Source organism: Ctenopharyngodon idella, chromosome 23, assembly GCF_019924925.1.
Source record: "Ctenopharyngodon idella isolate HZGC_01 chromosome 23, HZGC01, whole genome shotgun sequence".
NCBI lineage: Eukaryota > Metazoa > Chordata > Actinopteri > Cypriniformes > Xenocyprididae > Ctenopharyngodon > Ctenopharyngodon idella.
Window position 1 is genome coordinate 2,158,374 of NC_067242.1, and position 15,589 is coordinate 2,173,962.

The 15,589-nt window shown below is 36.8% G+C and overlaps 1 protein-coding gene and 1 long non-coding RNA gene across 2 annotated transcripts in view; both read left to right on the forward strand.

Moving 5' to 3' along the window:
• LOC127505720 (uncharacterized) overlaps positions 1-15,589 on the forward strand; it is a 426,197-nt gene that overhangs the window by 238,656 nt on the left and 171,952 nt on the right. The gene's annotated exons all lie outside the window — the stretch shown is intronic.
• Positions 1,198-4,420, forward strand: zic1 (zic family member 1 (odd-paired homolog, Drosophila)). Its single transcript, XM_051881457.1, has 3 exons — positions 1,198-2,416; positions 2,856-3,019; positions 3,334-4,420. Exons 1-3 carry the CDS (start codon positions 1,447-1,449, stop codon positions 3,529-3,531), a joined length of 1,332 nt encoding a protein of 443 aa, XP_051737417.1. The 5' UTR covers positions 1,198-1,446; the 3' UTR covers positions 3,532-4,420.

The following is a 15,589-nucleotide window of genomic DNA, read 5'->3' on the forward strand; positions in this document are numbered from 1 at the left end:
CATTCAACTCAACAGCTTCGCCTGGCCCTCTCTCTCTCTCTTTCTCTCTCTCTCTGGAAGGAGTTTGAGAGTGTATGGAGCTGAAGGCTTCAGTCTGGATGATATTTTAATGGTTCGTCTGTTCATGCGGCTTTGAACTCCAGCCGCCGGAGTTTCCTGCAGAGAGAAATCCCACTTCACAACTTCCACAACCCACAAGTTTTACACACACACAAGGGCGATACATTACGGCCTCAATCTTTCAAAAACACAGGTTAAAAATATGAATAACAGAAAGAGACACCTCGTTCGCAGGTTTGAAACTATTATTTGAAGTTTGAAGGAAGGCCTACTGAGTTTAGGCAGAGAGAAGAAAAAAGCTAATCGGAGGCTTACAACGCAGTGCGTTCTCGTTTAAGAATATAATGAAAATATCAAAGTAATAATTAGTTTCCAACAACAGTATCAAACAAGTGTTGTGCAGAAGCGCGATCTGTGACTTTCACTGCGCATTGCAAAACCAGTGAAGGAATAGTTTCCCAGAAATCACGTCATTAAAATGATGCATGCAAAAAAAGTCAACTACAAAATTCCCACTGTGATGTAGGCCTATTAGTGCATCTTTATAGATAATATTTTGTACTGTTGACAAATTTGTGCATTAATTTCCTGCAAACGTGAGGCATAAATATATAAATGTAGCCTAACTGTAACTTCACATTTATGGAAAAACCATGTGAAACATACAGCGTTTGTTTTTTTGTTTTTTTCACGTAACAGGCGCATGAGTTTCTTGCCATATAAGAATACACTATATCACATTTCAGCGAGTGTTTACTAGATGCGCGCCAGGTTCTTCTCAAAGCATCAGGCTGCCACATAAGTAGGCCAAACGTGGAAGTACTCCGTCTAGGACAAAAGCTATTATTCGGCCATGCATTCACTAAACTCTGTTTTCTGAATTTTAACATCCAGAGCAAAATCACAGTCAGCAACCTCCCGACAATCCCATAGATTGATGATGCAAACCGACCAATCGCACTGATGCTGAGGCATGGCGGGCTGTTATTTGGTGAGTGAATGTTAGTAGGGGGAGAGCGCCCTCTCCAATGATGGTCCAAGCACGGGGTCACGTGCTGCCCCCCTCCTTCCCCATTCATCAGGGGTGGACTGTGTTGTCTTTTCAATTCATTTATCTGCAGGAATGATTGCGACTATCAGTCTGAAGCTCACCGCCTGACTGAGGAGGTGAAAGTTGCGCCACAGGAAGATAAACCGCAAAAGACAATATTGCACATGATTTGCGTGTGCATCGGATGAGCAGGAGAGGGAAATTCCTCTCTACCAAAAGTAAATAGGAATAGGGGATCGGAGTTTGCCTTGCACAGACTTAAGTCAGAGAAATAGCAAGCAGAGACAGTTGCTAGAGATTCTTCCTCTCTCAGTCTCCACCGCTGCAGACTGAAGATGCTCTTGGACGCAGGACCACAGTATCCCACCATTGGAGTGACTACTTTCGGCTCCACCAGACATCACTCAACAGGCGAAGTTACAGACAGAGAAGTGGCTTTGGGTATCAATCCGTTCGCCGACGGTATGGGCGCTTTTAAAATCAACCACAGCTCCCACGATCTTGGCTCTGGGCAAACGGCGTTTTCCTCGCAAGCGCCCGGCTACGCCGCCGCCGCTGCCCTGGGACACCATCATCACCCCACTCATGTCAGCTCGTACTCCACCGCCGCCTTCAACTCCACTCGGGACTTTCTCTTTCGCAACCGGGGCTTCGGAGACGCCACGAGCGCGCAGCACAGCCTCTTCGCCTCCGCCGCTGGAAGTTTCGCCGGGCCACATGGACACTCCGACGCCGCTGGGCACCTGCTCTTCCCGGGACTGCACGAGCAAGCGGCCACGCACGCGTCCTCCAACGTGGTGAACAGTCAGATGCGCCTGGGCTTTTCCGGGGACATGTACGGGAGGGCCGAGCAATACGGTCACGTAGCGAGTCCGAGGTCCGAGCACTACGCCTCGACTCAGTTGCACGGCTATGGCCCCATGAACATGAATATGGCTGCTCATCACGGGGCAGGGGCCTTCTTTCGGTACATGCGACAGCCCATAAAGCAAGAGCTCATCTGCAAATGGGTCGAACCCGAGCAGCTGACGAATCCGAAAAAGTCCTGCAACAAAACTTTCAGCACCATGCACGAGCTTGTGACCCACCTGACGGTGGAGCACGTTGGGGGACCAGAGCAGTCGAATCACGTTTGCTTTTGGGAAGAGTGTTCCCGGGAAGGGAAACCGTTTAAAGCAAAGTATAAACTTGTGAATCATATCCGAGTGCACACCGGAGAGAAACCGTTTCCGTGTCCATTCCCCGGCTGTGGAAAAGTATTTGCCCGATCGGAAAATCTGAAAATCCATAAAAGAACACACACCGGTAAGAAATTCATTTTTTAAAATGTGAATGCATTTATATATTATCGATATCTTTTTTGTATTTTTATATAATAATAATTATGCGACCGTAAATAAGCATTTGTTGCCAAGTAAATATTAGAATTATTTCTTTGTCCAAACAAAAATGTTCATAATTCCATGACGCGAATTAGTATGTATGTTCCTGATGGGTTGTATAATATCCAACAAATTAAACACACAAGACTGCAGCATCGTTGTAAAATAACGTAAATAATTAGGGCGAAATTTAAAGGGATATTGTTTTGTAGTGGAATAGAGACTAGGCTACGAGCAACTTTTTTTAACGCGCTTATATTTGCTCACATTTATTTATGTATTTGCAATTGTTTTTTTTTTAATGCACGTGTTAGCCTCATAAAACTGTATTTTGAGAGATGTTTGCTCTGTGTTTTTGTTAGGTGAAAAACCTTTCAAGTGTGAGTTTGACGGCTGTGACAGGCGCTTTGCGAACAGCAGTGATCGTAAGAAACACATGCACGTCCATACCTCTGACAAACCATATCTCTGCAAAATGTGTGACAAATCCTACACACATCCCAGCTCCCTCCGGAAACACATGAAGGTAACGATAACATTATCGTTCATTATTTTTCACCAACGATATTTGATGTATTTCTGCACGCTTGCATTTCAGTTTATGAAACGCTGATTTACTGTTTGGCCACTTATGGAAGTTTGTTTTATTGTGTTGAAAAAATGTTTTTATTTGCACCAAAATTATAATTATATTTATTCTGTAAAAGCTAACGCTAGACATAACGCTAAACACACACTGATAGAATCGATATTATTGTCATTCCTCGAGATTAGAAATTATGAAGCACACTATAACAGCATAGCATTATGCACACTGATTTATGTTTGCCTTTGGCTCAGGTTCACGAGTCATCGTCTCAAGGATCACAACCCTCCCCGGCAGCGAGCTCCGGCTACGAGTCCTCCACGCCGCCCACCATCGTGTCCCCTTCCACAGAAAACCAGAGCAGCAGTTCCATATCACCAGCATCATCCACAGTTCACCACACGAGCAGCCACAGCACCCTTTCGTCAAATTTTAATGAATGGTACGTGTAAATATTTTCAAAAAGACTGCAGAATTAAGACTGCTTTGGAAATCAAGACTCAAAAGTCAGCCTATTCTCGCGTGGACCTACATACACACACAATGTGAAGAATCTGAAAGGTTTTCTGCTGTCTAGAGAGAGCAGTGCATGGACGGGGTGTGCAACGCTCTTGACAGCCTTTTCCCGATTTTTGTCCTCCATTTTCTTCCTTTTTTTTCATATATTTTTTTTTTCTCTCGGAAGACTGCACAGAGAACTTCAATTGCATGCTACCAGCAGGTCACAGCCTGTTTTGTTTTGTACATAAAGATTCACCTAGTTTAAAATGTAATATTTTATTTTGTAAATAGTCATAATACAGTTTAAGGGAATTTGTGAAAAAATGTGGTCCCTAGATATATGGAAAATGAGATGGTTTTACGAATATTGCGATGAATAGTCTTGACTGAAAAGAATGTTATAGTTTATGTGTACCAAATGTGAATTACCCAGTATTACCACAGTCTACACGTTTACCTAACCGATTAGTATTAATGTGCTTTTGTATCCAGTGCAACATTTCGTCTCCAGTCCAGTCTGAGTAGCACACAGTTGTTGTTATTTAATGTCATGTCGATAAACCGTGTAGTGAAAGCCTGAAGCTCCGTGTCAATCTTGTTTATGTAAGTGATAAAATATAAAACTATCTGTCTATTGCATTGGCAATTGCAAGAATTATTACTTGTATATAACTCAATTTTCCATATTTATCCGCATGTAAAGGACCGGTAACACATGTTAGAGATAATCGGTATTTATGGAAAATGCGTTCGTAGGGTATGTAAAATTTAGTTTACAAAATAATGTTTGGTTACTTTTCGTACAATATTAAAGAATTAAACGTACAACAAAAAACAAAATGCCTTCAATATTTTATTTCTCGACTGTTCTTTAAACAATTGAATTGGAGGAAGGAAACTCCACAAGTAAGATATTTATTATTTCTATTTATTTAAAACATTGCATAACTACAACAATAACCACTGGTGTTAAGTATCGCAGTCTTTAGGATTTAACGCTTAAAATGGAAATGACATTTCTGCTTTTATATTTTGCACCACTAATTCAGCAGGACGAATTATTATTATTTAAGTAATTTAATTTCACTTTTGTTCCCCTCATTATTGTCAGAGATTAAATATAACCGAGTCCCCAGAGTAACGTTTTAATGTACTAAAACGTCAAATCGTGACAAATTTACTTATCTAGCCTACGTGGTTTTATTTAAATACTTTCAAGCGTTATTTGACTCTCGTCATGGCCTTACATAATTATGCTTGTTTGGGAGCAGTATATGGTAGGAGTGAAGGACTTTAGTCCAAGAAAAGAGTCACTCTTGGGCTTTTGTTCTTGGTTGCAACTTGCTTGATCGCCCCATTAGGCACATCAAGATCATGCGCGTGCTTGATATCGCCATTGCACAATTCTCAGTGAACTACAAAAGATGCTATTTGGATATTTAAATCTACAAAATGATAAATTGTTTAACCATCGCGTATTTCGACACTTCACGGCTAGAAAGTGCAAAGTTTTCTAGAATAAGAGAGGGGATGTATAGCCTACCTATATGGAGGGAGGGGGCAATCTGAGCGCTTGTAAGTCCAGGCAAGCACGCGGTCTGTACTATTAGGAGTACTATGCATGCATGCAACTTTGTATGTGTGTGTGTCTCAGATAACACAAGATCATTAGCATGTGCAAATTTAAACTGTGCCCCAAGGCTATGAAACTAATGAATCGAGCATTGCAGTGTTCCTAATTCGTGGCCATTTGGATGTATTTTTGTTTTTAAATGTGTTCCGAAGACATGTTAGTTGCAAAGCGGTGCTTAGTCGCTTAAAGGAAAATGCGATATACGCTACAATGTTTACATGTTCCTCTTGGGGGTGTGCACAAGTGCAGGCGAGAGTGTAGACTGCCATGCGCGTGAGAAATAGCCCACCGACAGGAGGAGATACTGACTTCGGGAAAATATAAACATATTGGCACATCAAACAGTAGGGGCGAATACGAAATGCATTATGTCGGAGGTGATTTTTTTTCGAAATATGTTCATATTCTCCTTCCACGGGTTATTAGGTTTTGAGATATGTGAATGATGGTAATAAAATGAATTGTTCGACTCTATTTAACACTCTATCTATTCAAACGTTCTGGTACATTTTCATTCATGCACCGTTAGAGTAGCAGTAGAAAGTGTTATGTATTGATCCGTACAATGGAATGCACATTTTTGAAGGAAGTCGTTTCGCTTGCCTGTTATCCTCATTACTCCTATTTCCCCCCAGAAAATAAAAGCACAACAATCATATCCATGGACAAACGCCATTACAATGTGGCTATGTTAGATTATTTGATGGATATGACTGTTAAGTAAGAAATCCATGCTTGTTTTTTTTTTTTTTTTTTTTTTTTTTAGTTAGTTTGCCCGTTGTGGTACCTCCAACATTCAAAATAAATTTAAGGCAAAATGGCTATTTATAAAATAAAAATACAAAAATCCATTTAGGTGCATGTTATACACATAATATGCCTAATAACGCCATCAAAGGCGCGCAGATGACAGTTCATAAACATGCCAGAGCCGCAAATATCTTTTTGCATTGTCGATTCTAAACACTAAAACTAGTTTAGGAAAATGTAAACGATCTAGGCATATAGTTATGAATTGTCATAAGGACGAAATATTTTATGCTTTTACGAGCAATACAAAATCTGATATTTAAATGTTTACCACACACACACATATTATATATATATATATATATATATATATATATATATATATATATATATATATATATTAGACCTGTAAGCGTTTCTCTGAGAATATATTTAGCCATTCTCTCTCAGAAAAGAACATCGTATTTTGATAATAATCTTCTCTTTCGACGTCAAAATTGCCGTTTAATTTGAGCGAAAACTTCGAGCGAGTTTTGTCTAATTTTGACACGCAGCCTAAACGCACAATGCTAATGTTAAATAAATAAGTCAAAGCTTTTTTGACATTATTAGGCTACATTAAACAGAAATCACTTTACTGTCCATTTTTTTTTTCTTAGGGACTGAACCTTCATTTCATCGCAAGCCGTATATATTTTCATAAGCGTCTTGCTTAAGAACGAAAAATGACAATGTACTTTCCAACAAGTTACATAACAGTCAAGGCGAGCCTTACGTAACTATTAACCTTAACCTGCACTTGTGCAGTCCTAAATAACTGTTGGTTGCCTGTTTTTTAAGGCTCCCCAGAATGTTTTCAATTGCCAGATTTAAATTCAGCGACGAACTTTCTTTGATTGTTGCACAGCTGTTGTCTAGAGATGGATGCATCGCTGTTCTTTCTCTGTAATGTAAAAGTAGCTGACAGTTTTCTCCTCTCATTCATATGCGCTTGACCTCTCTCTGACTTCGGCGCTGTCTTGTTCGGGTGAACACGAAGAAATGAGAGCAGGATTAGAAAAAAGACATTTAAACTTGAACGAAGAGTGCAAATTGACAAGAGTGCGCCACAGAGTCTGTGGAGGGTGACTGTTATTCTGCATTGAGATGGATGATTATTTTCAGAGTATTTATCATTGCTTTGTAAAGAAAGCAGTATAGATTGGTAGTGCAAAGACATGCAAATAGGTCATTTTTCTTGTTTTGATAGGTCAGGGGGGCATGCAGAGAAATGTAACATATTTTACCGCAATATACAGCCTTGTATTAACTGAGTGACAACACAGTTGTCTGTAAAAAGTCATTTAAAAAATAATAATAATAATTTTAATCTTCCTGCATAGACAACAAAATCAACAATCAATAATTTTACATTGATCATTTCACTAATTACATTAAATGTAATTACATTTGTTATTACTTAGTAATTACTTAGTAATTACTATATATATTACTAGTGTATTATTATATGTGACTATGGACCACAAAATCAGTCATAAGGGTCAATTTTTTTTAAATTTAGATTTATACATCATCTGAAAGCTGAACAAATAAGCTTTCCATTGATGTATGGTTTGTTAGGATGGGATTTGGTCGAGATACAACTATTTGAAAATCTGGAATCTGAGGGTGCAAAAAAAAAAAAAAAAAAAAAAAATCAAAATATTGAGAAAATCGCCTTATGCATACTCACTGACAAAAATTACATTTTTGATATATTTACAGTAGAAAATTTACAAATTATATTTATGGAATATGATCTTTACTTAATATCCTAATGATTTTTGGTATAAAAGAAAAATCGATAATTTTGACCCATACAATGTATTGTTGTCTATTGCTACAAATATACCCGTGCGACTTATGACTGGTTTTGTGGTCCAGGGTCACACATATAGATTTTTAAATGTTTAAATACACTTTTTTTATCACTATTATTACTATTTTAATCAGCCAATATTTACACATGTAACATGGACACTTTAAGATAAAATGTTACTGAATAACTTTAAATGTACCCTCCAACAGGACCTTGGAGAAGTCTGGTGAACCTAGCCGAATGTTTATCGAGTATGCACCTTTGCACACTCCATACTGTGTTTTTTTCACTCTGCCCACAGCTTGGATTCACACTGCTAAAGAAAGAGCCGTCAACTAACATGAGTCATAAGGGTTTTTGTGACCCCTCCAGCATTAGTTGTGGACACCATGACACGCTATTAAGTTTGGACCACAGAAGATTTGTGGAGGCGCTGACATTGTCTATGTTGTCGTGTTCCCTTGACACGTTGCTAAATGGGGTCATTCCAATTAGTTGTTTGGGACAGAGCTGGACTTCTTCAGGGATATTCACAGTGTCAAGGGGAAAAATAACAAAATAGGAAGTCCATAAAAATCAATACATTTAAAAAAAAAAAAAAAAAAAGCGTATTGTCTGCAAACCATCTCAAACATAAATTTGCATTAAAAAACGATTGCTATATAAGTTATACAAATAGTAAAAAGTATATAAATAACATATTAATAATCTACAAATAATACAATATATAAATATTAAAGCAAAACCAGTAGACATTTGCACATTTGCAGAATAAACACCTTTTTTTAAATCAAGTGTTCTTTGGTTACCTGTCGTGACGCCAAGGAGAGTCTTTTCATGGGTGATGTTATTGTGTGGATTGGTATTTTATTTACTCGTCTCAGATGAGAGCAGCTTGTGGACATCTGCTCTTTTAATTGCATCTCATCAGTATAATAAATGTTAAAGTCTGGAGGTGAGGCAATAGATTGGAACACTCAGATAATGGCCCTTCAAATGGAGTCTTGGAAGGTTATTCATTAAAGAAGTAATTTGTAAACTTAATGCACTTATAAAATAGCTTAATATTGGGTCTTTTTGCATTTCATGGGCCAGACATTAGAGGCAGAAAATAGGAGTGTATGTATTCGAATTAAAAACAAGATGGTCAGACCTACAAAATAGCATCCAGGAACATTCCATTTGCACACTGTGAGCAAACATGTTTTTCTTAATATCAGATATATCGTGCTCGTAAACGGCAAGATGGAAATCTTAGGAGAAGGGTTATAGTGTGTGTGTGTGTGGATGGGTATATGTGTTTATCTTTAAACTTCAAGCAAAGTAAAAATAGAAACTGATAAGCAAATAAATAGTAACACTATTTTTCTCAAATAATTTGCAAAGTCCACAGTCTTTACAGAGTTGCAAAGTTCTTTAAATGTCCTTTTAAAGAGTGTATGCTGAGAACTGTATGAATTTCAAGCATCCAGTGAAGTTTTCAGGCTCTTCATTAAATCAGAATACAGAGAACTAATTAAAACATGCTGTAGAATGCTCCCCAATTAACATAATCATTGACCTCATTAATATTGTGCATTGAACCAGAGAAGGGAAGTTTGGGCTCTTTGTAATTAGATACAAAGATATGTTTGCATCTTGGAAACAGTTGTTAAGAACATCAAACACACCTTGGCATAAAGATAACAGGGAGAAGCTCATTTTGGAGGGGAAATGTTTGTAGACTAAAGTTTTTGAAATGCACTTCACAAATAGCTGTGTAATCTCAGACTATACTTGATGAGCGTTAGAGGTCAGAAATGAAGTGTTTTCATGACCTGGAATATAATAGTCTGGCATTGATGAGATATGCTGATGATGGCGTTTGGTGGCTGCCGCATGCAGATTTGTTGACTATAAAATGCTCATAATTTCCATTTCCAATTGCAGATGGTAAATGGTAGCCATATAGTGTATATCACAATATATTATACTGTATCTTCAGGCAAATAATTCTAATTTGGTATTAAACTACCAACAATGCAGGTGCACCTACATTGCGCTTTTGTTTGGCCTCAAAAGTTGGCTTTGAAAGAGCAAAAGTTGGCTTTAGAAAAGCCTTGGCTATAAACGAGCAACAATCATTCAGGTTTATGCCGGAGGAAGAATAACTTCAGAGCAGAACACGTACAAATCACCATCAGTGACTTAAATTCCAGAGTTGCAAGTAAAAATTGAGTCGTCTGTTCCTCATATATCGGAGTTACCAGACTAAGTAAAGAAGACTAATAAGGTAAGTCAAAAATCTCAATAAATCATTTTTGGCATGGTTCTGTGTTCTTTGGATCTGCTGACATTCTTTAACCATTGTCTTCAAAGAGTTAGTGTCGTAATATAAACTTTTGGTAACAGGAGATAATATACCAAATCTTTCAAGCCAAAAAGGAAACATTATTTTGGCAATCTGTACGTGTAAGTGCTATGAACCCATTCCTGAGTTCAAGCTTTAGTTTTGCTATTTATCCCAAGTGTTCATGTTCTTCTACTTACCCCACTGCATGTTTTCCTCATGTTCTAGAGCTAGATGACGAGCTGGATAGAGATGTTTTATTTCTGCTTGCTGCACATGCCACAACACTTCCCAATAATTTGGCATAACAAGGGTTGGAATTTCACAATTCATAGTCTGCATTACACAGGGGCCATATTAACAAGTGCTATTTTGTCTGTGTTAATGCTGATGGCTGACCTGCCGTGTGTGTGTGTGTGTGTGTGTGTGTGTGTTTTTTTTTTTTTTTTTTTTTTTTATTTATTTATTTTTCTTCCATATCAACTGTTTCCCTCCTGTATAAATAACCAGGTTGTCCAGCTGTTCATTTTTTAAAGGAAAGAGATGATGCAATTTTAAGAAACATCTATTATCTCCAATCCATTTTGCATACCAAATACAATAATGTCAATAATATTATTAATGATTTTATGCAGAATGAAGTCGTAATTACACTCTATTTAAAGTTATAATATTCGACTTGTGGAATGAGCAATACCATTTTAGTTGTTTGCATTAGTTGTTGCAAAATCTTGGATTCAGAACTAGCTGATAATATAGTTACTCGCTGGTGCCAACATGCAACACGGCTGTTGACATTTCACCATACACACATTAAATTTTATGTTAATGTATTCATTTTATTTCCCTACTCTAAACGTAACCACTACACAGCAGTGTTTTTATATGATGCCAAAAAGGAATTATAACATCAAATATTTCCTTTAACTAATTCTGGTGTTATGTTGAAACAGAAACACACGCATTTTACGCATACACACACCAGAAAAGACGCATGTATAGTAGTCAGCAGGAAAGATGATCCTTCACGCCAGATGCGACTACAGTTATGCAGATAACGCCATTTGTGCGAGCAGACCGGAGCTTCGTCGTTTGGAGTCAGCTACCTTCTCATGATTGATAATTATCAGCCCAAATACCTTGGCTTGGTCCAGGTGGCTGCCATTTATTACGCTTCTTTTCTTTGCTCTAATTAATTACTAATTGATTTTAGCACCTGCATTGGCAAAGCAGACATTTTTTTGTTGTTTTTGTCTCAAAGAGGCGTTATTTAACACTTGAAGCTACAAACTTGCTTGTTATTTATCTGTCCACCTGAGCACAGTTTTTTTTTTTTTTTTTTCATTAGTTATTAGGGGTGTAACGATACCCTCATGTCACGATTTGATACATATCACGATACTGAACTCACAATACGATATTATTGCGAAACTTCAAGACATATGGTAAATGGTTAACAAAAAAAATGTTCTTTTGATTAAAATGCTAAATTTTGTATTATATCGGGGGTGGAAATGAATCGGCTTGGACTTGGTGCTGGTAACTCAATGCATAGGACAATGGTGACACCAGAATAAAAATATTCATGATTTTGAAGCTGAAAATACAGAATTATTTTAGATGAGTATTCTTGCACTGACTAGATATATTTAAAATAATGTAAGCCACTTTTTTTTTACTGGTAAAATAAGACATTTGGCATTATCAGAACCCACAAATATCCACCATTGCATTATTATACATTATATTCAACATTATATATAGTAGTTTAATGTAGTACTGACACTAAAACTCTGTAAAGATTTTTGTCACACAGTAATTTTCATTTTGGGTGAACTATACACGAAACATATTGTTGCATTTTTATATTGATATATATTGTGACACGATATATTGTTACACCCCTATTTTTTATTGTATTGTTTACATAATGTGTTATATATCACATGTATCAAAATAAGTGCTGTCAAATCAATTAATCGCAATTAATCGCATCTAAGATAAAATGTTTTGTTTGTTTGTTTTTTCTCATAAGCACTGTTTGTCTTGTAAAAATAAACAGAATAGCTTGTTTTATTTACCTTGTGAATAAAATATATTTTGCTTAGTGTCGATTAATTAGATGCGATTAATCGCATCTAACATAAAAGTTTGTTTACATAATATATACACATGTGTGTGTATGTATATAGACACAGAGACACATATATAATATATGTATAATAATATATATACACACATATATAATGTAAACAAACTTTTGTTAGATGCGATTAATCCCGATTAATCGATTTGACAGCACTAATCAACATATATTTTATCCACAAAGTAAATTAAACAAGCTATTCTATTCATTTTTAAAACACAAACAGTGCAAACAAAACAACAACACAAAATTTTGGAGGTGTTAGTTGACCGGTCTCTCTCCACAAAGTTTATGTGCTTCAATCAACATCTGTCTCTGAAAAAAACAATATGCGCGTCCTTCACGTTTGACAACAGGATTCCCGTTTAATTCAAGTCCATCATTCCTCTCCGACATCACAAGATTCAGACGCGTCTAAGGGACCGATCTGGTGTATCCTCTACCAAGGCAACCATATGTATATTTTCAAAAACTACAAACTTTTTTACCCTTTAATTTATTCTCTGTAACTTGGGAACATACTCATGATAATCTCAAGACCTTGGCAGCTACAAGGTCCAGGAATCTTTCCAACAGGCAGTGGAGGAAGCCAAGCTTCTTTTCATAACCACTGAAGGGCGACTAGGTCACGTGACAATCCTCATTGCTCGGGTTGGATCGGTTCACTGTGCTTCACCGGGAGGAAATGCATCAGTTAGCAGTCAGACATTCTACTATGTAAAGTTGCATGATCTGTAATGACTTTATTGTGCTTTTCATTTAGTTTTTTGTTTTGTAGTAGTATAAAGTCAACATGAAATGACAATCCATTTGACTGTAATGTGACATTTTTCCAAGTGAAACAGGGAACAAATGCAAATACTTGATTTTACCCACTGAAAATGATTGGATTGTGAAAAGTAAATGTTATAATTGTCATTATGATAAAATATTACAGAATGAAGGCTACCTTTTTTTTTGTAAAATGATTTGGAATAGTGTGCACTGATGAATCACTTCAATAACATGTAAGGAAATTAAATATGGTCCATTTTGATTTGTAGTTCACTTTAAAGGATTAGTTCACTTTAAAATGAGAATTACCCCAAGCTTTACTCACCCTCAAGCCATCCTAGGTGTATATGACTTTCTTCTTTCTGATGAACACAATCGGAGATATATTAATCAATATCCTGATGCATCCGAGCTTTATAATGGTAGTGAGCGGGATCAATGGGTATGAGCTGAAGAAAGTGTCTTCATCCACATCCATCCATCATAAACGTACTCCACACGGCTCCGGGGGGTTAATAAAGGCCTTTTGAAGTGAAGGAATGCATTTTTGTGAAAGAAAAAAAAAAAAATCCATATTTAACAAGTTATGAAGCAAAATATCTAGCTTCCGCCATGCCGCCTTCCATATTCAACTTACGAAAAAAAAAAAAAAAAAACGGAACTGGTGTCGCATCAGTTAAGCTTTTTCCGTAAGTTGAATAGGGAAGACATAGACCGTAGCGTAAGCTTTTGAACTGTAAGAGTTTTACACTTTCATCGTAAGTTGAATATGGAAGGCGGTCTGGCGGAAGCTAGATATTTTACTTCATAACTTGTTAAATATGGATTTTTTTTTACATAAACGCATCGCTTCATTTCAATACGTTTATGATGGATGGATGTGGATGAAGACACTTTCTTCAGCTCATACTCGTTGGTCCCTTTCACTGCCATTATAAAGCTCGGACGCGTCAGGATATTTATTAATATATCTCCGACTGTGTTCATCAGAAAGAAGATAGTCAAATACACCTATGATGGATTAAGTGTGAGTAAAGCTTGGGCTAATTTTCATTTGAAAGTGAACTAATCCTTTAAAGGGATAGTTCATCTAAAAATTTAAATTTTGTCATAATTTACTCACCCTCGTGTTCTGTTGAACACAAAAGAATATATTTGTAAAAATGCTGGTAACCAGAAAGTTGATGGCACCCATTGACTTCCATAGTAGAAAAAAGTACTATGGAAGTCAATGCATGCTGCCAACTTTCTGGTTACCAGCATTCTTTAAAATATTGTGTTCAGCAGAATAAAGAAACTCATACAGGTTTGGGACAACTTGAGGGTAAGTAAATGATGACAAAATTTTAATTTTTGGGTGAACTATCCCTTTAAAGTAAATGATAGTTTCTCATATTTAGCTAATTTCTCATAACTTGCTCTTCCTGTGATACTCAACAACCATGAATAAAATCAAGTCACATCCTACTTTTCTTTGTCCTTTTTGATAAGCTGTTTTGATCTAAAATACAACACAACACGAAAGTCAATCACATCTTCCATGTCAGACATTAAAGCAGTGCCATTATTCACTAAAAAAAGACTTAATTTGTAAATGTATACATCATTTAGATGATCATTTAGGACAAACAATCAATGGAACAAAATCTTCTTCTGAATATCAACTACTTGTGAGATTGACTGACACTATTGTAGAAACTGAAATAACACCTTCAACCAGAAAAAAAAAAAATGAAGCCACCTTGTAACTGAGGAATGGGAATAAACGGGATTGCAGAGTACACATCTAAAGTCGTAATCCACTGAAAAGTAATCAAACAGAAGTAAACAACTTTCAGACAGTATTTTTTTTTTTTTCAAATCACCATTTTACCGGACCTACTACTCTGGTAATTCATTGGAATCAAATTAAACCTGCTCTACCAATATACTTCCAGAGTAAAATTCACAGGATCATGTACCTCAATGGGAAAAAATGGCAAACCAATAAAATTAGCATCTGATTTATGAAATCTACTACGGAGTTCAACCTAAAGTCGTAAAGGACAGCCTTATTCACTCACTCAGTACATATGTCGCCTGGGCTGCGAAGGCAATCCTCAATGACATGCTGTGATGTCACTACCTCATAAATAATGTCACATTATATCATTTAGTGGCTTTTCATAAACTGTAGGCTATATAAAGCACATATGTGGATAAATCCTTCTTACCATGGCATGTTTATATGTATTCTGGGTATTGTTGTTTTTATTTTAATCAGTTGACTCAATTCTCACTGTCAAAACACAATATCAATGAACTGTCAGTCAATATTTTTGAAAGCACTGCAGACAGTGAGAGTCAAACACTGGTGCCATATAAAGACATTCTCGAGGTGAGCTGCTCAGTTCTCTAAATCAAATGAAAGCCAGAGAGCGTGCCGTGGCCAACAGACAGGAACCCTGTGGCGGTTTGTGTGGGAATGAGATTACACAAGACTCCCTATGTTAACCTATCTGCATTTTTATACCTTTATA